Below are 24960 nucleotides of genomic sequence, written 5' to 3'. Positions count from 1 at the left end.
AGAAAAAAATTGTAAGTTAACTCTAATTATGAGGGACTAGTTTGCACAACCCTGTGCAAATACATTTGAAATCTGCATGTATTACTATCCAATTCAAATTCTAGCTGCTTCAATACCATATCTTGTCTGATGCTTAGAGCATTCCAGAATTTCAGATAATGAAATGGAAAGTTGGAGGCATTAAGTAAGCCAGTGTATTACAGGGACCGTGGGATTCCTGCAAACCCAGGTCAGCCAACTTTGTTTCCAAGTATGTGCCCTGTGACTGTGCAAGGCCACTCATCTTTCGCCCTCTACTGCCTCACTGTGGCCATGCCAGGCAATGCAAGCTTTTAAATTTTGGCTTCTTTCTTTGGAATTACACATCCAATGGCTTTAATTTGTTTTACTACAGTTTTATTGACGAATGCACTTTAATAAATGTGAAATTTTGATAGAAATGAGAATTATTAATATCACTACTAAAGCAGCCTGGCAAGTACAGGAGTTAAGCCAAGATTTCTTTAGTTTATAGAGATGAAATTACCTTTAAAAATGGAAGCTGGAAGGTAGAGAGAAAAAAGGTATCAGGACCCATTACCGTGCTGACTGCAGGGTAATTTGCTGTCACGAATCCTTTAAATTGGTCCAGTTATTCCAATTGCTTTAAGGAAGAAAAGAAAGATTTGAAATTTAAATAACTGAGGTATGCTTCCAAGGGTAAGAGATACACACTGGTTAAGTGTTGGATAGTGGAGCTGGAGACCCCATCCTTTATAAAAATGTTTGTTGATTTACAATGTTGGTGATTTTTTTCTTTCTTTTCCTTCTTTCGTTCCTTCTCTCTTTCTCTCTTTTTGAGATGGAGTCTCGTTCTGTCACCCAGGGAGTGCACTGGTGCTATCTTAGCTCACGGCAACCTCTGCCTCCCAGGTTCAAGCCATTCTCCTTCCTGGGCCTCCCGAGTAGCTGGGACTACAGGTGCGCACCACCATGCTTGGCTAATTTATTTTGTATTTTAGTAGAGACAGGGTTTTACCATGTTCCAAGCTGGTCTTGAACTCCTGAGCTCTGGCAACCCGCCGCCTTGGCCTCCCAAAGTGCTCGGATTACAGGAGTGAGCCACCATGCCCGGCCAATGTTGGCGATTTTCAAGCTTTGATCTGTAACCGGAGAATGATTTAATTTAGTCTTTCAGAAAAGCGATAATGTGTGGATTAATCTTATATTTGTAATGGGATCCCACTTAAGGGGCAGTTCCATGCTGGGGAGTAGAATTGCCTCAGCTCAGTTCATCTCACAGTTCCAAGGGGCAGCCTCACAGGCTGCATGGTGTATCCTAACCGTAGAGTCAGCAGGCTCGGAAGTTGGGCAGCTGAATTCAGTTCCACATCTGCTACCTATCAGCTGAGTAAACAGCAGCACATTACTCAACTTCTCAGAACCTCACTTTTTCCTGTAAAATGTGAATAACAATAATATTGGCTTCATAGGACTTTTGTGATGACAATGAGAACAATTGCAAAAAATATTTATCATAGCACTTGAAAGTAAGTGTTCAAGAAATGGTGGCTACTTGTATGTGGCAGGCACTGTTCTAAGTCCTTCACATATGTTAATTTCTGTAATCCTCACGGCACTGCTATGAGCTAGCTCTTATTATCATCCTCATTTTATAGACACAGAAACCAAGGCTTACAAAGTTTAAGCAAATTGCCCATGTAAGAGCTAGAAGTAGCTACCTCAGTTAGCTATTGCTGTGTATCATCCAGCGATTGTTTTCCTTCTTTTCTCTTTCCCTTTGTCTGTCTTTTCTTTCTTTCTTTCTTTCTTCTTTCTCTTTCTTTCTTCCTTCCTTCTTTCTTTCTCTCTCTCTCTCTTTCTCTCTCTCTCTCGCTTTCTCTCTCTCTCTCGCTTTCTCTCTCTCTTTCTTCCTCTCTCTCTCTCTTTCTTCCTCTCTCTCTCTCTCTCTCTCTTTCTTTCTTTTGACAAGTCTCATTCTGCCACCCAGGCTGCAGTGCAATGATCAGTCCGACTCCATTGTCTTCTCATCAAGATCTAAGAAGGGCTTTTGGTAAGTAAAATGCAATTTATTCCTAAGCTTAGAGAAAATCTCTGTAGTCTCAGGGGCCTTTCTTTTCAAAAGAAGGAAAGATTAATTCTAACATCTTGAGTGTGGGAAGGAGGGAAAGTGGGAGCTATCCTCACATTTCACCTCAGCCTTGGTTTCTCTCTCCATGTTCCCAGTCTGGAATTCCCATCCACTGCTGGAAGAGGTCTCTTCTATTCTTGGTGATTCTGTCTTCAGAGTCTGGGCCTCTGAACCCAGCAGCGACTGAGGTCTCTTTGTGGACAGACTGATCTCTCCTGCCAGGACTGTTGTCAGACTCCATCTGCCTCTTGGGGCGGCCCCCTCCTTGATCCCCGGCTCCCATGGAGCAAACAATTCTGCAGAATGCAGCAATGTGTACATGATGTTGTCCCATGACTACAGTAGAACAGGACAAAACTAGGCCACTTCTTAGTCAGGGCTGAACACGAAGCAAAGAAAAGACGGCGTGCCACCACAAAAGTAACCAACACGCCTCTCCTGGGTGACATGAGCCACTGCTGTTTCTTTAGCAGTGACAGTGTAACTACACTTTGTTCTCCGTGATTCCTAGATGATCATAATGAAGGCAGCAAAGTGCCCTCCTTCCCTGCACCACTCAGCTGAGAATAAACCTCTATTTCTTTAAACCTTCCCTCAAATCACCTGACATAAAGCCCAAACCCTATAATAAGTATCCTGATTCCCTCTTGGAAGATATTCTGGGGCTGGGTGCAATGGCTCCCACTTACAACCTCAGTGCTTCGGGAGCACAAAGCTGAAGGATTGCTTGAGGTCAGAACTAGCTTGGACAACACAGTGAGAACCTGTCTCTACAAAAAATTAAACAACTAGCCGGGCATGGTGGTGCATGCCTTACAATGGGTCCTAGTCACTTGGGAGGCTGAGGCAGGAGGTTCACCTGAGCCCAGGAGGTTGAGGCTGCAGTGAGCTATATGATTGTGCCACTGCACTCCAGCCTGGGTGACACAGCAAGATCATGTCTCTTAAAAGAAAAGAAACCAGCCTGGCCAACATGGTGAAATCCCGTCTCTACTAAAAATAAAAAAATTAGCTGGGCATGTTGGCACATATTTGTAGTCCCAGCTACTTGGGAGACCGAGGCATGAGAATCACTTGCACCTGGGAGGTGGAGGTTGCAGTGAACTGAGATCACACCACTGCACTCCAGCCTGGATGACACAGTGAGACTCTGTCTCAAAAAACAAAAACAACCAGAAAAAAAAGGGCAAGCTGTTTCTCTGTGATGTTCAGTGATATAGATCAAATACTTAGAGCAAATTACTTAACCACTTTGTGCTTCGGTTTTCTCATCTGCAAAATGGGGACAAAAATAGTACCTATGTCATAAGGATAAGATTAAATAATTTAACATATGCAGAGTGCTCAGAACAGTTCCTGGACCCTTTTGAAGAGCTATGTAAATGTCCGTCATTATTGACAGCATCGTCCACATCTTCACCACCCCTGCTACTATGATTAGTTCTGTGGCAAAGCAGCATGGGCCAGGACGCAGAGATAGAAGCATATGACATAATGTGATGGAGAACTGGAGGCCAGCACTGATGATGCAGGAGGAGTAGGGACAGGCAGGGACTGTACTGTGACCTGAAATCATGATATGTTGGGTTTTTCAACTGTATATGATCCATTTCTGCCTGTTAAGACGCAAGGTCCAAGAACTCCATGAGGAACTTGTGTGGTAAATCACTCTATGCCAGACACACAGAGTAGTCACTAGTAACACAGTCAGCTCTCAATCTTTTTTTTTTTTTGAGATGAAGTCTCACTTTTTACCCAGGCTGGAGCGTAGTGGCGCGATCTCGGCTCACTGCAACCTCCACCTCCCGGGTTCAAGCAATTCTCCTGCCTCAGTCTCCCAAGTAGCTGGGATTACAGGTGCACACCACCGTGCCTTGCTACTTTTTGTATTTTTAGTAGAGACAGGGTTTCACTATGTTGGCCAGGCTGGTCTTGAACTCCTCAACTCAGGCTATCTGCCCGCCTCGGCCTCCTGAAGTACTGGGATTACAGGTGCAAGCCACAGTGCCCATGCACTAAGTATTAATTAAATGAATACTGGGTTAAGGATTGTGAACTGTGTCCTGAAAATGATGGTGAGTCAGTGACACAGGGTGGGACAGTGGATAAGGGACTAGGAAGCAAGTCATCAGTCTCTTGCTATACACGACGAGGGCTCGACTCGTCATTCCTCCGCAGATGAAAGCAAGGGACTTGGTGTTGGGGTGAGGATGAGGGGTGGCCTCCAGGTGGCGGTGCCATTTGTGGAGATGGAAAAAATAAGACGGGCAGATTTAGGAAAAGAGGAGCGTTTCCATTTGACACATGTTCAAGATTTGTAGGTCTAAAGCTCAGCAGAGAGGCTGGGGTTAGAGAGCGAGGCCTGGGAGTCCCTGGTGTGTAAGGGGTGGCAGAGGCCCCAGGTCTAGATGGCGTGGCACAGGTGGTTGTCCTGTGACCATTCACTACTTGCTGTCCACAAGTCTTAGGGCTTTGTCTGCCCAGAAAGACTGGGTGTTCTTTGGGGATGGGAATACTTTCCACCGCAGCATGACGTACACAGTACACAGGTGAGCTGAGACAGGTGACAAGGCTCGGGCTTCATGCTTAACTTCCGTGAGCCTCGGTTTCATAATCAACAAGATTCTCGGGGTTTAACTGGGACCATGCTGCCTGTAAAGCATTGTGTCTGGCACACAGTAGGTGCTCAATATGTGCTTACTTTCCATTCCTTTCTTCCAAGAAGACCAGGATTTGCAATGATAGAGGAAGGATGCAAGAGTGATGGATGGAGCTGGCTGCTCCCACCTGCAAGGCTGCAAGACTGAGAGGTGAGCTGCATGACCCAGGGCACCACATTCCTCATCAGCAGACCAAAAGCGGTCACTGCTTTCCTCCAGAAAGTGTGCAAGCAGAAGCTCGGCTCCTGGTGCCAGAGTGAGCCTGTGGCTGCTTTTTCTCCTCTTTCACAATCCTCACTCCTTTCCAGGCTCCACCCTCCTGGCTCAGTGACGCAGCAGGAGGAAGCCTCTCTGGTAGCAATCAGTCTTCCAGGCACAGCGGCTGGCAAAGGAATAATCGAGATGCCTGAGTTGAGAAGGTAAGGCAGGTAGAAGGAGGCAAGCTAGAAAATCTCGAGAAGTCGATCTTGAGGAATTCTTGGGCTTTGGGGACTGGAGATGCTGGGGGCTGGAGGACTTGGGATGTGGAGAAGAGCTCCTAGCCCATGGCTGCCCCAAGAGACCTTCCTCCAGAGCCCTTCCAAGGTTCTGTCACAATCCACACATCTTTTATCCATGTCCCTGGTTTCTCAGGCATCTCTGGTCGCGTAGAGAAAATGAAATTGAAAGCAGAATTGTCTGCTGCAGTACTTCCGCTGACGCGGCTCTTCTCAGCTCTGATGTGTCACTCAGGGCTCCTTTGTTCATGCCAGCCCACCTCACATCTGATTGTAACTGGGACTGTCTACACAAACACTTTGGTTCGAAGTGTTTGTGTTGCGCAATTAATTAAACCTCTAAGACTAATCAATTAACCTCTGAGGCTTTGAAACTGTTAAGACTGGTGAGATTGCTGAAAAAGAGTTGCTTTGTGAATTCTGTAGCAGATGCAGTTATTTAAATATTCAGATAACAGTTTTGGGCTGTCTGATGACTGAATTGGATCTGTAATTCTCAGAGCTGATTGACTGTTGGACGAAATTGATAGCTGCCAGCTGCCTGTTTGTGTAGTAGCTATATGCACATACGTAGGGAGAACAGAATTCATTAAGCAGTTTATTTTTTCATAAAGGGATATAATTAGCTTTAACATTCATTGGGTGCCTAATATTTGCAACACACTGTACTTTAATGTACTTTACACACATGACTGTATTTATTTTTGTCCCCATTTCAGGAAATAGAAAATTGACATTCAACAGTCTAAAGTTACAGGAAGTAATGGTAAAAAATTACACAGCCACAAGCTCAAACTTAGATCTCTCTAAGGTCAGAGTGCAAGCTCTTTTCACTACTGCAGATGCTCCTTGACTTATGGTGGGGTTATATATATATATATATATATAAACCCATCCTAAATGGAAAATATTGTAAGTCAAAAGTGCATTTAATACACCTAATCTACTGAATGTCATAGCTTATCCATCCTAGCTTACTTTAAATGGGCTCAGAACACTTACTTTAGGCTACAGTTGAACAAAGTCATTTAGCTCGAGGCTTATTTTATGACAAAGTGTTAAATGTCTCATGTATTTATCAAATACCATGCTGAAAGTAAAAACTGGAATGACTGTATGTGTACTTGAAGTGTGGTTTCCACTGAATGTTTATTGCTTTTCTACCATTGCAAAGTCAACAAATCGTTAAGTTGAATCATCGTAAGTCAGATATTGTCTGTACTTTAAATAGGGGCACATGGTTGTGTAAAGAAGACATGCTCGGAGTCAGCAAACGCAGTGACCAACTTCTGGTGACATAAGAAATGCAAAGGGAAAAAAAACCATGAAATGTATTTTTCCTATTGAATGAGGGTTTTTCTTGTTTTTATTGATAAATAGTTGGTATACATATTTTCAGGGTCTTTTATTTTTTTTTAAAAAAGCTGTCTCTGGTAAGAATATATTTATATGACATTGAAAACAATTTGTTAATATAGGTTAAAAATCCTAAATACAATCATATCTTTTGAATAGTCATTTAATTCTTTGAAGTCTATCATACGAAATCTATCATAAGATCTATCATAAGAAAATAAGCTAAAATAAGCTGAATTTGCTGCAACATCATTTAGAATTATTTAAACTTTTTTAATTTAAAAAAACCCTTTAGAACTTTTTTTTCCTTTTTGAGATGGAATTTCACTCTTGTTGCCCAGGCTGGAGTGCAATGGCACGATCTCGGCTCACTGCAACCTTCATCTCCCGGGTTCAAGTGATTCTCCTGCCTAAGTCTCCTGAGTAGCTGGGATTACAGACATATGCCACCACCTGGCTAATTTTACATTTTTAGTAAGATGGGGTTTCTCCATGTTGGTCAGGCTGGTCTCGAACTCCCGACCTCAGGTGATCTGCCCACCTTGGCCTCCCAAAGTGTTGGGATTACAGGCGCGAGCCACCGTGTCTGGCTAAAACTTATTTTTGAAAACCACTCAGTGATAGAGGAATAAAAAAAATTGTATGATTTCATATTATACAATCATGAAAAATGTTTTACAAGACTTTACAATAATATAGGAAATAACTTACAGTATGGTATTAAATGAAAGGAAGTAGGATACAAAGTTACTTACAGAGTGTAATTCCAAATGTCTTAAAAACTCTGTAGAAATACACTAAAATATTAACATTGGCTGTTTCTGGGCATTTTGACTAGAGAAATAATTTTCTAATTTTGAATTTACATATATTTATAATATTCTGTAATTTAAAAGTTTTATAAGAAATAAATAGATATATTTAGGAAAAAAAACTACTATAATTAATTTCTCTGATTCAAGTGTTTTCTCCCTATTGTAAAATTACAAAGCGCCTCTCTTCATCCCCAGGTGGAATGTCAGAAGACTGAGAATCTCGAACCTTCCTCGTACGGCTGCTCTGTTGCCAGAGAATCCCAATTTACACTCAAAGCTTCTTTGATTAAGTGCAAGGAGACAAGTTTGCATTTTCTCAGGGAAAAGGCAAAAATTGGTAGCAGGTGGCGTTTACTGTCATGGAGACCGGGGATCATAAGAACCTCCAGGAGGAACCCACATCCTCCAGCGGTAGAAGAGCTACAGTGGAAGACAATCACTTGCTGATTAAAGCTGTTCAAAAGGGAGATGTTGGCCTGGTCCAGCAATTGCTGGATGGCGGGGCCGATGTTAATTTCCAGGAAGAGGCAGGGGGCTGGACACCTCTGCATAACGCAGTACAAATGAGCAGGGAGGACATTGTGGAGCTTCTGCTTCTTCATGGTGCTGACCCTGTTCTGAGGAAGAAGAATGGGGCCACCCCCTTCATTGTTGCAGCCATTGGGGGGAACGTGAAGCTGCTGGAACTTTTCCTTTCTAAAGGAGCAGATGTGAATGAGTGTGATTTTTACGGCTTCACAGCCTTCATGGAAGCCGCTGCGTATGGTAAGGTCAAAGCCCTAAAATTCCTTCATGAGAGAGGAGCAAATGTGAATTTGAGGCGAAAGACCAGGGAGGATCAAGAGCGGCTGAAGAAAGGAGGGGCCACAGCTCTCATGGACGCTGCTGAAGAAGGCCACGAAGAGGTCTTGAAGATTCTCCTTGATGAGATGGGGGCAGATGTCAACGCCTGTGACAATATGGGCAGAAATGCCTTGATCCATGCTCTCCTGAGCTCTCACAATAGGAATGTGGAGGCTACTACACACCTGCTGCTGGACCACGGGGCTGATGTCAATGTGAGGGGAGAAAAAGGGAAGACGCCCCTGATCCTGGCCGTGGAGAAGAGGCACTTGGGGTTGGTGCAGAGGCTTCTGGAGGAAGAGCACATAGAGATCGATGACACAGACAGTGAAGGCAAAACGGCGCTGCTGCTTGCTGTTGAACTCAAACTGAAGGAGATCGCTGAGTTGCTATGCAGCCGTGGAGCCAGTACGGATTGTGGGGATCTTGTTATGATAGCGAGGCGGAATTATGACAGTTCTCTTGTGAAGTTTCTTCTCGATCATGGAGCCAAAGAACATTTTCACCCTCCTGCCGAAGACTGGAAGCCTCAGAGCTCACGCTGGGGGGCAGCCCTGAGGGATCTCCACAGAATATACCGCCCCATGATTGGCAAACTCAAATTCTTTATTGATGACAAATACAAAATTGCTGACACTTCGGAAGGGGGCATCTACCTGGGGTTCTATGAGAAGCAGGAAGTAGCTGTGAAGACGTTCTGTGAGGGGAGCACACGTGCGCGGCAGGAAGTCTCTTGTCTGCAAAGCAGCCGAGAGAACAGTAACTTGGTGACCTTCTATGGGAGTGAGAGCCACAGGGGCCACTTGTTTGTGTGTGTCACCCTCTGTGAGCAGACTCTGGAAGCGTATTTGGATGTGCACAGAGGGGAAGCTGTGGACAATGAAGAAGATAAATTTGCCCGAAATGTCCTATCATCTATATTTAAGGCTGTCCAAGAACTACACTTGTCCTGTGGATACACCCACCAGGATCTGCAACCACAAAACATCTTAATGAGTGAGTCCCCAGTCCTCAATTCTTTCTTAGCAATTCTGAGGTCTTTGTTTGCAAAAGGAAAAGTTTTTCCTTGCAGAGAGGAAAGGCCTATAGGGTAAATGTGGATTATTCAATTTGAGGATCATTACAACAAATTCATAATTACAGTGCAGTGTCTCCTGCTACCAATCACACTGGGTTTTCTTAGTCTACATGGAGGTTGGCAGATGCCAACAGAATACCAGGCTAGTCTTATGTTTCCACTGGCAGAATAAACAGATGAAGGCATTTCATGGATCAAACTATCTCCAGAAATTTGAGAATCCTAGAGGTGAGTTCCTTCAGACTTACTGGGAAAACGGAGGTCAAAACAGGCTGTCAGGACATGATATGACATAGTGAGGACACAGACTCCAAGGCAGAACAAGTTAGAATCCACTGGTCCAAGCCAAACAAAGGAAAGAAAAATAACATTAAAGGAAACAAGCAGAGCTGACCGTAAAGTCCCAGGAAGCAATCCAGTGCAGTGGAACAGGCCAGGGCTTTGGCAATGATTCGGGTGGCTTGAAGCCTAGCCTCACTGGTGTGTAGCTTTATAACCTCAGACAAGTCACTTGATACTGTGAGCCTCAGTTTCCTCACTTGAGGCTGATAATCCCTCCTTCATAAGGTTGTTATGAGGTCTCCATGCGATGATGAAGTAGTAAGTCATTTGGTATATCATAGGTGCTCAAGAAAGACTATTCTTGCCTAAAGGTTTAAGCAGAATACGTACCCGATCCACAGACATGCACTGAAATTTAAGCTCGGTGTAAGGGAACATCTCCTTTACAAATCTGTGCTTTTGGACGTGGGAATTGCATGAATGAGGAGCTGGCTGAATTTATCCTCATCCCTTCCTACCCATTGGCCTGGAAAAAATAAAATGTGAGTGCTGCTCTTGACAGATACCTAATAGGTAAATACAACAGTGCACATGGCAGTGTTTTGAGGGGTGAACGGCAACACAGATATAAGGTTTATTATTGCCTTCCACAGAGATGATGATTTTTATAGCATGTTACAGATTTACATAAATCAATTGACTCTCACTTTATGGGGAATGAGTATTTTCAATGTGCCTCTGCAAACTTTTCTTTAGATTCTAAGAATGCTGTTCACCTGGCAGATTTTGATCAGAGCCTCAAGTGGACTGGAGATCCACAGGAACTCCAGAGAGATCTGGAGGTAAATTTTACAATCCAGTTTACCTTTCTTCTTTTGGCTTCCTTATTCTTTCATGTATTAGTCAGTGTTCTCTAGAGGGACAGAACTAATAGGATATAGGTATATACGAAAAGGAGTTTATTAAGGAGAGCTGATTCACAGGATCACAAGATAAAGTCCCACAATAGGCGGGCTGCAAGTTGGGGAACAAGGGAGCCAGTGGTGGATCAGTCTCAGTACCAAAACCTCGAAAGTAGGGAAGCCAACAGTGCAGTCTTCAGTCTGTGGCCAAAGACAGGAGAGCCCCTGGCAAACCACTGGTGTCAGTCCAAGAGTCCATAAGCTGAAGAACTTGGATATTGATGTTTGAGGGTAGGAAGCATCCAGCACAGGAGAAGGATGAAGGCCAGAAGACTTAGCAAGTCGTCTGCTCGTTCATTTTCTGCCTGTTTTATTTTAGCCATGCTGGCAGCTGATTAGATGCTGCCCACCTAGACTGAAGGTGGGTCTGCCTCTCCCAGTCCACTGGCTCAAATGTTCATCTCCTTTGGCAGCATCCTTACAGACACACCCAGGAACAAGACTTGGCATCCTTCAGCTCAATCAAGTTGACCCTCAATATTAACCATCACAGTTCATTACCTTATTTCCTATAGGCAATAGGAGGACATTCTATTTTTTTAAATTATACTTTAAGTTCTGGGGTACATGTGCAGAACATGCAGGTTTGTTACATAGGTATGCACGTGCCATGGTGGTTTGCTGCATCCATCTCCCCGTCAACTACCTTAGATATTTCTCCTAATGCTATCCCTCCCCAATTCCCCCCACCACCTGCTGTCCCTCCCCTAGCCCCCTACCCCCGACAGGCCCTGGTGTTTGATGTTCCCCTCCCTGTGTCCATGTGTTCTCATTGTTCAAGACTCACTTATGAGTGAGAACATTCAGTGTTTGGTTTTCTGTTCTTGTGTTTCCAGCTTCATCCACGTCCCTGCAAAGGACGTGAACTCACCCTTTTCTTATGACTGCATAGTATTCCATGGTGTATATGTGCCACATTTTCTTTATCCAGTCTATCATTGATGGGTATTTGGGTTCGTTCCAAGTCTTTGCTATTGTAAACTTTGCTATTGTGCCGCAATAAACATATGTGTGCATGTGTCATTATAATAGAATGATTTATAATTCTTTGGATGTATACCCAGTAATGGGATTGCTGCGTCAAATGGTATTTATATTTCTAGATCCTTGAGGAATCATCACATTGCCTTCCACAATGGTTGACCTAATTTACACTCCCACCAACAGTGTAAAAGCATTCCTATTTCTCCACATCCTCTCCAGCATCTGTTATCTCCTGATTTTTTAATGATTGCCATTCTAACTGGCATGAGATGGTATCTAAATGTGGTTTTGATTTGCATTTCTCTAATGACCAGTGATGATGAGATTTTTTTCATATGTTGGCTGCATAAATGTCTTCTTTTGAAAAGTGTCTGTTCATATCCTTCACCCACTTTTTGTCAGGATTGTTTTTTTCTTGTTTGTTTAAGTTCTCTGTAGATTCTGGATATTAGTCCTTTGTCAGATGGGTAGATTGCAAAAAATTTTTTCGATTCTGTTGGTTGCTGATTCACTCTAGTGAAAGTTTCTTTTACTGTGCAGAGGCTCTTGAGTTTAATTAGATCCCATTTGTCTATTTTGGCTTTTGTTGCCATTGCTTTTGGTATTTTAGTCATGAAGTCCTTGCCTATGCCTATGTCCTGAATGGTATTGCCTAGGTTTTCTTCTAGGGTTTTTATGGTGTTAGGTCTGATGTTTAAACCTTTAATCCAATCTGGAGTTAATTTTTGTATCAGGTGTAAGGAAGGGATCCAGTTTCAGCTTTCTGCTAGCTAGTTTTCCCAACACCATTTATTAAATAGGAAATCCTTTCCCCATTACTTGTTTTTGTCAGGTTGGTCAAAGATTAGATGGTTGTAGATGTGTGGCATTATTTTTGAGGACTCTGTTCTGTTCCATTGGTTTATATCACTGTTTTGGTACAAGTGCCATGCTGTTTTGATTACTGTACACTTGCAGTATAATTTGAAGTCAGGTAGCATGGTGCCTCCAGCTTTTTTTGTTTTGTTTTTTTTCTTAGGATTGTCTTGGCTATGCAGGCTCTTTTTTGGTTCCATATGAAGTTTAGGTTATCTTTCTCCAATTCTGTGAATTGAGATGGGGATAGTTTGATGGGGATGGCACTGGATTTATAAATTACTTTGGGCAATATGAGCATTTTCACTTCCTAACCATGAGCATGGAATGTTTTTCCATCTGTTTGTGTCCTCTCTTATTTCCTTAAGAAGTGGTTTGTAGTTCTCCTTGAAAAGTTTCTTCGCGTCCCTTATTAGTTGTATCCCTAGGTATTTTAATCTCTTTGTAGCAGTTGTGAATGGGATTTCACTCATGATTTGGCTGTCTGTTTGTTATTGGTATATAGGGATGCTTGTGATTTTTGCACATTGATTTATGTATCCTGAGATTTTGCTGAAGTTGCTTATCAGCTTAAAGAAATTTTGGGCTGAGACGATGGGGGTCTTTTAAATATACAATCATGTCAACTGCAAATAGAGACAATTTGACTTCCTCTTTTTCTAATTGAATATACTTTATTTCTTTTTCTTGTCTGATTGCCCTGGCCAGAAGTTTCTATACTATGTTGAATAGGAGTGGTGAGAGAGGGCATACTTGTCTTGTGCTAGTTTTCAAAGGGAATGCTTCCAGTTTTTGACCATTCAGTATGATATTGGCTGTGGGTTTGTTATAAATAGCTCTTATTATTATGAGATACATTCCATCAATACCTAGTTTATTGAGAGTTTTTAGCATAAAGTGCTGTTGAATTTGTCAAAGGCCTTCTCTGCATCTGTTAAGATAATCATGTGGTTTTTGTCTTTGGTTCTGTTTATGTGATGGATTACGTTTATAGATTTGTGTATGTTGAATCAGCCTTGCATCCCCAGGATGAAGCTGACTTGATGGTGATAGATAAGCTTTTTGATGTGCTGTTGGATTTGGTTTGCCAGTATTTTATAGAGAATTTTTGTGTCAATGTTCATCATGGATATTGGCCTGAAATTTTCTCTTAGTTGTGTCTCTGCCAGGTTTTGGTATCAGGATGATGTTGGTCTCATAAAATGCGTTAGGGAGGATTTCCTTTTTTTGTATTGTTTGGAATAGTTTCAGAAGGAATGGTACCAGCTCCTCTTTGTACTTCTGGTAGACTTTGGCTGTGAACCAGTCTGGTCCTGAACTTTTTTTGGTTGGTAGGCTATTAATTGCTGCCTCAATTTCAGACCTTGTTATTGGTCTATTCAGGGATTCAACTTTTTCCTGGTTTATTCTTGGGAGGGGGAGTAAGCGTCCAGGAATATATCCATTTCTTCTAGATTTACTGGTTTATTTGCATAGAGGTGTTTGTAGTAATCTCTGATGGTAGTTTGCACTTTTGTGGGATCTGTGGTGATATCCCGTTTATCATTTTTATTGCATCTATTCAATTCTCTCTTTTCTTTTTTGTTACTCTGGCAGGCGGTCTATCTATTTTGTTGATCTTTTCAAAAAACCAGTTCCTGGATTTATTCATTTTTTGAAGGGTTTTTTGTGCCTTTATCTCCTTCAGTTCTGTTCTGATCTTAGTTATTTCTTGTCTTCTGTTAGCTTTTGAATTTTTTTGATCTTGCTCCTCTAGTTCTTTTAATCATGATGGTAGAGTGTCAATTTTAGATCTTTCCTCGCTTCTCTGGCTGGTACTTAGTGCTACAAATTTCCCTCTAGATGCTGCTTTAAATGTGTCCCAGAGATTCTGGTATGTTGTGTCTTTGTTCTCATTGTTTTCAAAGAAAGTTTATTTCTGCCTTCATTTCATTATTTATCCAGTAGTCATTCAGGAGCAGGTTGTTCAGTTTCCATGTAGTTGTGTGGTTTTGAGTGAGTTTCCGAATCCTGAGTTCTAGTTTGATTGCACTGTGGTCTGAGAGACTGTTATGATTTCCGTTCTTCTGAATTTGCTGAGGAGTGATCTTCCAATTATGTGGTCAGTTTTAGAATAAGTGTGATGTGGTGCTAAGAAGAATATATATTCTGTGGATTTGGGGTGGAGAGTTCTGTAGAGGTCTGTCAGGTCCACTTGGTCCAGATCTGAGTTCAAGTCCTGGATATCCTTGTTAATTTTCTCTCTCATTGATCTGTCTAATATTGACAGTAGGGTGTTAAAGTCTCCCACTATTATTGTATGGGAGTATAAGTCTCTGTGTAGGTCATAAAGAACTTGCTTTATGTATCTGGGTGTTCCTGTATTGAGTGCATATATATTTAGGATAATTAACTCTTCTTGTTGCATTGATCCCTTTACCATTATGTAATCCCCTTCTTTGTCTCTTTTGATCTTTATTGGTTCAAAGTCTGTTTATCAGAGACTAGAATTGCAACCCTTGCTTTTTTTTTTTTTTTTCCTTTGCTTGGTAAATCTTCTTCCATCCCTTTGTTTTGAGCCTATGTGTGTCTTTGCATGTGAGATCAGTTTCCTGAATACAGCACATGGATGTGTCTTGACCCTTTATCTGTGTCTTTTGATTGGGGCATTTAGCTCATTTACATTTAAGGTAAATATTGTTATATGTGAATTTGATCCTGCCATTTTGATGCTAACTGGTTGTTTTGCCTTTTAGTTGATGCAGTTTCTTCATTGTGTCAATCGTCTTTACCATTTGGTACGTTTTTGTGGTGGCTGGTACTGGATGTTTGTTTCCATGCTTAGTGCTTCCTTCAGGAGCTCTTGTAAGGCAGGCCTGGTAGTGATAAAATCTCTCAGCAGTTGCTTATCCGTAAAAGATTTTATTTCTCCTTTGCTTATGAAGCTTAGTTTGGCTGGATATGAAATTCTGGGTTGAAAATTCTTTTCTTTAAGAATGTTGAATATTGGCCCCCACTCTCTTCTGGCTTGTAGGGTTTCGTTTCTGCTGAGAGATCTGCTGTGAGTCTGATGGGCTTCCCTTTGTGGCTAACCTGGCCTTTCTCTCTGGCTGCCCTTAGCATTTTTTCCTTCATTTCAACCCTGGTGAATCTGACGATTATGTGCCTTGGGGTTGCTCTTCTTGAGGAATATCTTTGTTGTGTTCTCTGCATTTCCTGAATTTGAATGTTGGCCTGCCTTGCTAGATTGGGGACATCCTCCTGGATAATATCCTGAAGAGTGTTTTCCAACTTGGTTTCATTCTCCTCATCACATTCAGGTACACCAACCAAATGTAGATTTGGTCTTTTCACAAAATCCCATATTTCTTGGAGGCTTTGTTCATTTCTTTCACTCTTGTTTTCTCTAATTTTGCCTTCTCACTTTATTTTGTTGAGCTGATCTTCAATCTCTGATATCCTTTCTTTTACTTAATCAATTTGGCTATTGAAAATGGTGTATGCTTCACAAAGTACTCGTGCTGAGTTTTCAGCTCCATCATGTTGTTTATGTTCTTCTCTATGCTGGTTATTCTAGTTAGCATTTCATCTAACGTTTTATCAAGGTTCTCAGTTTCCTAGCATTGGGTTAGAACATGCTCCTTTAGCTCAGCTAAGTTTGTTATTACCCACCTTCTGAAGCCTGCTTCTGTCAATTTGTCAAATTCATTCTCCATCCAGTTTTGTTCCCTTGCTGGTGAGGAGTTGTGATCCCTTGGAGGAGAAGAGGCATTCTGGTTCTTGGTGATTTCAGCCTTTTTGTGTTCGTTTCATCCCATCTTTATGGATTTATTTACCTTTTGTCTTTGAAGTTGGTGACTTTTGGATGTGGTCTCTGAGTGGATGTTCTTTCTGTTGATATTAAAGCTATTTCTTTCTAACAATCAGGCCCCTCTGCTGCAGGTCTGCTGGAGGTCCACTCCAGACTCTTCTTGCCTGGGAATCACCCAGGGAGCAGGGGTCATCTGGGGTCATCACTGTGCCTCTCCTGGCCTGGACTGGCTCTTTTATTTGCTGCATGAGGTAGCCCCAGACCTAAAGTCCCAGTTTCCAGCCAGGCCCCCAGTTCTCCCTTTGTTTAAAGCATTCTCCCTTTCCTCAATTTATCTATATTCTGTCCATACATTTGAGGCCCAGGTCAAATCCCTCTTCCTCCAAGCAGTCTGGCCTGACAACTGTGACTCATACTTACCTTCTGCTCTTCTTCATAAAACTAAGTGCTGTGGACTATATACTACCTTGGAGAAGTCTCTATGCACAAATCTGTGTCTTCTCTCCCTAACAAGGCTACGAACTCCTTGAAAAACTCCTATCATCTTCTGTTTGTTAATATCCTGCACCACTCCTTCCAAGGTTATCCAAATAATTCATAAGCACCTTTGGCTTGATTTACGGCTTTTGTGCAGGATCTTGGACGGCTGGTCCTCTATGTGGTAAAGAAGGGAAGCATCCCCTTTGAGGAACTGAAGGCTCAAAGTAATGAAGAGGTGGTTCGACTTTCTCCAGATGAAGAAACTAAGGACCTCATTAATCATCTCTTCCACCCTGGGGCACATGTGAGGGACTGTCTGAGTGACCTGCTAGTTCATCCCTTCTTTTGGACTTGGGAGAGGTAAGTACAACTTTGAGCAGATGTCTCATGCCTCCAGGATGGAGAGGTTGAGGTGGTGCAGACAGAGGTCCAGGGTGCAAATCAGCAGACCCAGGCTCTTTTTCAGCTTGGCATTTACTGGCTGTGTGTCCTTGGAGAGATTACTTAACCTCTCTGTAGTCTGCTTTTCATTTCTGAAGAATAAGGGATGGGGGGGGGAAGGAAAGAGATGCTTGCCTCTCCCATAATGCAGAATTTTTGAAGACATGTGTTGGTTGTATTACTTTCGTTAAAACCCAAAATCTGGCCGGGCATGGTGGCTCATGCCTGTAATCCCAGCACTTTGGGAGGCTGAGGCGGGTGGATCACAAGATCAGGAGATCCAGACCAGCCTGGTCAGCATGATGAAACCACGTCTCTACTAAAAATACAAAAATTAGCTGGGCAGGTTGGCAGGTGCCTGTAATACCAGCTACTCAGGAGGCTGAGGCAGGAGAATTGGTTGAACCCAGGAGGCGGAAGTTGTAGTGAGTTGAGATCACACCACTGCACTCCAGCCTGGGTGGCAGTGAGACTCCATCTCAACACCGCCCCCCCAAAAAAACACAAAAACAAACAAACAAACAAAAAACCCCACAAAAAGCAAAACACCAAAAACCACCCAAATCTAACAGTTTTCTTTTCTCTGGAAAGAGTGGGAGGGATGGGATGATCATGATCATTTAGTCTTCTTCAGCCGCTATAGGACACTTCGGAACGTGGGAAATGAATCCGACATCAAAACGGGAAAATGTGGAAGCGAGATCCTCAAACTGCTGGAACCTGGGCCATCCGAACATTCCAAAAGTTTTGACGAGTGGACAACTAAGGTATGAACAATTCCTATGGTGCAGGGATTATTCCAGGAATAAGAATCTGTGTAAAGTTTTATGTTCGTTTTTCTAACTTATTTTATACCAGTGGTGGCCAACCAGAGGCTGAAAGAGGTGATTTTGCCTCCTGCCCTCCCCATTCCTATCCCTCTAGGCTCCCTGCCAGACTATCTGCTCCCCCTTTTAGAAGCTGGCCTTTTCTCTCTTCCATCCAGACCCACACCCTTCTGATAGACTGTTATTCAGACTCCACCTGGATGGCCTTATCGCAGCCCACGAGCCTTTCCTCACACTTGGCCGATAATTCTATTACCATTATAACAAGAGCATCCGGGTAAATAGAGCTTAATCCAAGGGAAGTGCTTCACCATGAGGCATATCAGTCCAGGTACAGCCTGGCTGTGAACAGCCCAGCTCTCAGGATCCACACACAGACCTACATTCTGCCAGAAGAAATAGTCTATGAAGAAAAGACGATCTTTCAAATTGCTCTCTTTAAGAAAAATTCCACCTAACTTGCATTAAGAACTCTACAAAATTATTCACCATCTCATTCATCTAGTCAGTACTATCAGAACTTTCATTATTAATTAACAAAAATCTGCACAATACCAATTATGTGTTAGGCCCATGCAAAGCCCTGAGCATACAAAGCAGAATACAGTGTGTCCCTGTGGAGCTGAGAAGTCCACGGAAATGATGCTGTGGGATGTGTGCTGGGCATCACAGGGACATGTGCAAAGCACGGTGGGAGAATCCATAATCTTCAGGTCTTGGAAACCAACAGCTTCCTATCCTAGGCCTGTCCTGGGACTCTGTTTCTCCTGATTCTTGTTTTGCTTTCCTTCCCTCACTGCTCTCTAGACCTCACATCACACTCATAATTACTGGCTTAAGGTCCATTTTCCTTGCTAGCCTTAAGTTCCATGAAGGCAGACACTACTCATTGTCTTGCCAATTATTTTATCCCTGTCATGGAGTAGATGTGCCATGACTCTTTACTAAACAATTGTCTATAAAACTTCAGCTAACACTTTAACTTGTAGAAACAAAGAAATTTGAAAGCAGCTATGATAGTGATAGCTAATGATTACGCAGTGCTTGATCATGTAGCAGCCTTAGTTCTTGAGGCTTTACATGAGTTACCACATTTAATCCTTATCACAACTTCAGAGACAATCATCTTTATTTTGCAGATGGCCAAGCTGAGGCACAGAAAAATAATTTTTTCAATTACACAGAACCAGTAAGGGGTGCACCAGGATTTGAAGCTGGGAAGGATGGCTTAAGCCACACCACTACACAAAGCTATGATGGTGTCAAGTCCACCAACTCCTTTAATCAACAAGGAAATTGAGGCTCAGAGACCATACTCAAATTATGCATGCCTGGACAGTCAGAGATTGGCAGAGCTGGAAAGAGAAACTTATTCTCTTATTTCCCAATTTATTGGTTCTTTTCCCTAAATTCCATGGACTTATATTGAATTTTGATAGACTTCAAGTTTTACCTTTCAATTCCCATTTTATACTTTGTTTTTCTGTGGACTTGCCCGTTTTCATGGTCACACAATTAATTTTGTCAGCATAGGTCTGGAGCCCAGGTTTTCCAGCTCGTATGACTGTATTGGTTCTGGAATTGCCCATTCCTGCCGCACATATGTGCTTGGGGTTTCTCACGGGTGCTCTGTGCAGAGTGCACCGGGCCAGTCTCAGCAGCATCCTCACCAGCGTTGCTCTTTTCATCAGTTACTCTTCCTAAGTGACCCACTGGATTCATGACTGTCGCACCTTGATCTCATAGCCCAAACTCTTTCTAAATATGAGAGCCATCTATGGCTCTGTATCTATGAGGGTGACAAAGAAAGAGGATGACATTATTACGATATGAAAGGACTTAACCTGGGTTACCTGCAGGCAAGGAGAAACAAGTAACCTTGTCCAAAATATAAATTTAAGGAGGTACAAGTACAGTTTTCTTACACAGATATATTGTGTAGTGGTAAAATTGGGCTTTTAGTGTAACCATTACCTGAATAATGTGCATTGTACCCATTAAGTAATTTCTCATCCCTCCCCCTCCTCCAACCCTCCCACCTCTCCAAGTCTCCACTGTCTATTATGACATTCTGTACATCCATGTGTATACATTACTGAGCTCCCACTTATAAGTGAGAACATGTGATATTTGACTTTCTGCTTGTGAGTTATTTCACTTAAGAAAATGGCCTCTAGTTCCATCCATGTGTCCACAAAAGACATGATTTCATTCTTCTATTTTGTGGCTGAAATATATATATATATATATATATATATATATATATATATAAATTCATTTTTTACATATAAAACATTTTATTTATCCAATTGTCTGTTGATGGACACTTAAGTGGATTCCATAGCTTTGCTATTGTGAATAGCACTGTAATAAACATATGAGTGCAGGTATGTTTTTTATATAAGATTTCTTGGGGTGAGTGCAGTGGCTCACACCTGTAATCCCAGCAATTTGGGCGGCTGAGATGAATAGATCACTTGAGGTCAGGAGTTTGAGACCAGCCTGGCCAACATGGTGAAACCCTGTCTCCACTAAAAATACAAAACTTAGCCAAGCATTGTGGCACATGTCTGTAATCTCAGCTACTTGGGAGGATGAGGCACAAGAATTGCTTCATCCTGTGAAGCAGAGGCTGCAGTGAGCCGAGATAGTGTCACTGCACCCCATTCTGGGTGACAGAGTGAAAAGAAAAACCACAAAGAAAAGAAAAAGATTCTTTTGGTACATATTCAGTAGTGAGATTGCTGGATCAAATGGCAGTACTATTTTTCGTTCTTTGAGAAATCTCCTTACTGTCTTTCATAGAGGTTGTACTAATTTGCATTCCCACCAGCAGTGTATAAGCATTCTCTTTTCTCTGCATCCTCACCAACATCTGTTACTTTTGACTTTTTAATAGCAGCCATTCTAACTAGTATAAGATGATATCTCATTGGGTTTTAATTTGCCTTTCTCTGATGATTAGTGATGTTCAGCATTTTTTCATATGCTTTTTGGCCATTTGTCTGTCTTCTTTTGAGAAATGTCTATTTAGGTCATTTTAAATGGGGTTATTATTTTTATTTTTATTATTCTTATTTTATTGTTAAGTTGTTTGAGTTCCTTGTAAATTCTGGATATTAGTCCTCTGATGGATGCATAGTTTGCAAATATTTTTTCCCATGCTGCAAGTTGTCTGTTCATTCTGTTTATTTCTTTTGCTGTGCAGAAATTTTTAGTTTAATTAAACCCCATTTGTCTCTTGATTTTCATTGCTTATGCTTTTGAGGTCTTAGTCATGAACTCTTTGCCTAGACCAATGTCCAGAAGAGTTTTTCCTAGGTTTTCTGCTAGTATTTTTATAGTTTCAGGTCTTACATTTAAGTCTTTAATCCATTTTGAGTTGATTTTTGTATGCAGTGAGAGATAGAGGTCTAGTTTTAATCTTCTGCACATAACACTCTAATTTTCCCAGCACCACTTATTAAATAGGGTATGTGTATGTTTTTGCCGACTTTCTCAAAGATCAGTTGGTCATAGACATGTGGCTTTATTTGCGGGTTCTCTGTTCTGTTCCATTGATTTTTGTGTCCATTTCTATGCCAGTATTGTGCTGTTTTGGTTATCTTCGCCTTGCAGAATAATTGGAGGTATATCATACACAATGCGATGTCTCTAACTAACTTTCTTCTCTTTCCTTAGGATGGCTGTGGCTATTTGGGCTCTTTTTTTTGGTTTCATATGAATTTTAGCATTGTTTTTTTCTAATTCTGTGAAAAATGATGTTGGTATTTTGATGGGGATTGCGTTAAATCTATAGATTGCTTTGGGCAGGATGGTCACTTTAACAATATTAATTATTCCTTTTGGAAATATACCTAAGAAAACAAAAACAATAATAATAATAATAAACACTCACTTTGGCCATGGTTGCCAGGCCTGGTTTCTGTCTGAATAGCCCTTTTAAAGAAAGAAATGTAATCAAGTATGAATTTGAAAGGGTGGCCACAGGATAAAAATATTGTGTAGTATAATGAGCAAATTTCCTAGTGTAGTAGTCAAAGAGTTTTTAACCATATTTTAATATATTTAATTTCTTTTTTTTTTTTTTTTGAGATGGAGTTTCACTCATGTTACCCAGGCTGGAGTGCAATGGCGCGATCTCGGCTCACCGCAACCTCCGCCTCCCGGGTTCAGGCAATTCTCCTGCCTCAGCCTCCTGAGTAGCTGGGGTTACAGGCACGCACCACCATGCCCAGCTAATTTTTTGTATTTTTAGTAGAGACGGGGTTTCACCATGTTGACCAGGATGGTCTCGATCTCTTGACCTCATGATCCACCCGCCTCGGCCTCCCAAAGTGCTGGGATTACAGGCTTGAGCCACCGCGCCCGGCAATATATTTAATTTCTTATGAAAACAATTTACTTGGAAAATACAGACACAAATTTGAACATACTTATAATCTCACATCCAGGCACAATTATATATTTTTTTAATTTTTAAAATTTTTTAATTTTTTTTAAGATGGAGTCTTGCTTTGTTGCTGAGGCTGGAGTGCAGTGGCACGATCACAGCTCACTGCAACTTCCGCCTCTCAGGTTCAAGCGACTCTCCTGCCTCAGTCTCCCAGGTAGCTGGTATTACAGGCGGCACCAACACATCTAGCTAATTTTTGTATTTTTAGTAGAAACAAGGTTGCACCATGTTGGCCAGGCTAGTCTCGAACTCTGGACCTCAGGTGATTCGCCCGTCTTGGACTCCCAAAGTACTGGGATTACAGGTGTGAGCCACCACACCCAGACTAGACACAATTATAGTTAGCATTTTGGTATACAGCATTTACTTCCATTTTTCTACCATTTTGCCTTATTAATTAGTTGGTAATTATAGAATATATGAATAGATTCAAATTTATATTTTGTCTTTTGGTATTAATATTCCATCAGGATTTATTTTGTGTTGCTACCACATTTTTGTATTTTTTTTTTAGATTAATGAATATGTTATGAAAAAAATGAATATGTTTTATAAAAAGAGAAGAAGAAGATGCTACCAGAACACTGTGGGTGATCTGCTGAAGTTCATCCGGAATTTGGGAGAACACATTGATGAAGAAAATAGTAAAGAGTAAGCATTGTTTTCATTCCTACAAATTATATGTGGAATGAGAACAATTTTAAAAATCCAGTTATAATTTCATATCTGTGATGGAGAAAAGAAAATTCATTTTGATGAAAGAAAAGTAATTCCTTCCCTCTGTTTTGTAAAGGGCTCTATCACAATGGCCTTACAATTGATGAGGGCATGTCCAGCAGGCTCTCATCTTCCTTGTCATTTTTTTGTTGGAAAAATGGTAAAACAGATTGAACAGGAGCTAGTGACTCCCTTGTGTGAAGTAACACAGGAGACTGGACGGCTGGTTAAAGTGAATGTAGAGTTATATATGTCTAAAAATAGCCCCCATTAATTACATCAGCTTTTGCTGACAAAAATGTTAGCTGCAAACACAAAATACCTGGCAGTTCAGGGCTCTTCTGGATTTTGAAATTGTAGGTAGAGGACTGTGGCATTGCATTATTTCCATTGTATGAATGAACAATCTAAAGTTCAGAAAGACTGTGACCAAAGGTTGCACAATTAGTTGAAGAGTCAGGGGAGAAGTCTTGGTCAGATTCCGAAGTCCTTATTCATTCTGTGTTAGAAATCAAGAGAGCAAAGAGATCATTGGGGCTATATGCTGTGAAGTGGGGAAGAATAATTTGGGGCAAGCATGTTGAATGATCTGTGTTTTATTTCAGGATAAAATTAAAAATTGGAGATCCTTCCTGGCATTTTCAGAAGACATTTCCAGATCTGGTGATCTATGTCTATGCAAAACTACAGAACACAGAATATAGAAAGCATTTCCCCCATACCTACAGTTCAAACAAGCCTCAGTGTGATGGAGCTGGCGGGGCCAGTGGGCTGGCCAGTCCTGGATGCTGATGAACTGAGTTGTTGGAGTTCAGAGAGCTGCTTATCAGCTGCAGAGTCCTTGGAAAGTCACAACGCTCTGGGCCTTTTAACTCACCAGCCTGCTTGTGAGGGATGAGTTGCATAGCTGATATGTCAATCCCTGGCACAGTATTCCACATGTCTGTAACAAAAGCAGTATGTGCCTAGACTGCACTAGTCCATAAGCTTTACCCACTAACTGGGAGGCCATTCTGCTAAGATTCCTTTTGTCAACTGCACCAAAAGAATGAGTGCCTTGACCCCTAATTCTGCATATGTTACAATTCTCTCATATAATTTTCCCAACGATCTTGCAAAACAGGAATTGTTATCTCCATTTAAGAAATGAGGAACCTGAGACTCAGAGAGTGTGAGCTACTGGCCCAAGATTATTCAATTTATACAGAGCACTGTATAAATGGATGTGGTATTATTGGTACTTCTCATTTGGGCACCTTAAAACTTAACTATCAGCCAGGGCTCTTCTGGATGAGGCCCAAAACATATATAGGGACTTCAGGGGGCTCATTCATTCATTCAATATTTATTGAGCACCTAGTATAAGTCTGGGCACTGGGTGCATGAATTCCATTCCTTCCAGAACCAATTGCAATGGTTTTCCATGACCTTAAGGCAGTAGTTTTCAACTGGGGGCAATTTTGCACCTCAGAGAGCATTTGGCAGTGTCTGAAGAAGTGTTTGGTGTCACAGCTTTATGGCGGGCATGCTACAGCGGTTAGTGGGTAAAGACCAGGGATGCTGCCATATCTACATTGCATAGGACAGCCTCTGCAACAAAGAATTATCCAGATCAAAATATCAATGGTGCCGAGGTTGAGAATGCCTGCCTTAAAGGGCTAGGATGCTTTTGAACTAACTTAGGGCCCAGGACTGTGGAGTATGTGGACCACCTCACAGAGGAGGGACTCACATTTGTTTACTCTTGCTGGATATGTAGTGATGGAGTTTATTCCAGTGTCAGCCC

General features: G+C 41.7%; 1 protein-coding gene across 3 annotated transcripts; it reads left to right on the top strand.

Moving 5' to 3' along the window:
• The first annotated feature begins 4690 nt into the window (after positions 1–4690).
• RNASEL (ribonuclease L) lies at positions 4691–24960 on the top strand. 3 transcript variants are annotated; one of them, XM_017524485.2, is made up of 7 exons: positions 4691–5210; positions 7655–9298; positions 10446–10504; positions 16888–17093; positions 17809–17941; positions 22972–23108; positions 23780–24960. In XM_017524485.2, the coding sequence occupies exons 2-7, from the start codon at positions 7819–7821 to the stop codon at positions 23964–23966; spliced, it is 2202 nt and encodes a 733-aa protein (XP_017379974.1). In that variant the 5' UTR covers positions 4691–5210; positions 7655–7818; the 3' UTR covers positions 23967–24960. The 3 variants fall into 3 exon arrangements, with proteins under 3 accessions (XP_017379974.1, XP_037592984.1, XP_017379973.1); XM_037737056.1 differs by having other exon boundaries at positions 4693–5210; positions 10419–10504; positions 17818–17941; XM_017524484.2 differs by having other exon boundaries at positions 4696–5210; positions 10419–10504.

The sequence above is a fragment of the Cebus imitator genome, unplaced genomic scaffold (genome assembly GCF_001604975.1).
Source record: "Cebus imitator isolate Cc_AM_T3 unplaced genomic scaffold, Cebus_imitator-1.0 Scaffold33, whole genome shotgun sequence".
NCBI classification, from domain to species: domain Eukaryota; kingdom Metazoa; phylum Chordata; class Mammalia; order Primates; family Cebidae; genus Cebus; species Cebus imitator.
The sequence above is the reverse complement of the archived record's forward strand: the minus strand, read 5'-3'. Positions and strand labels throughout refer to the sequence as shown.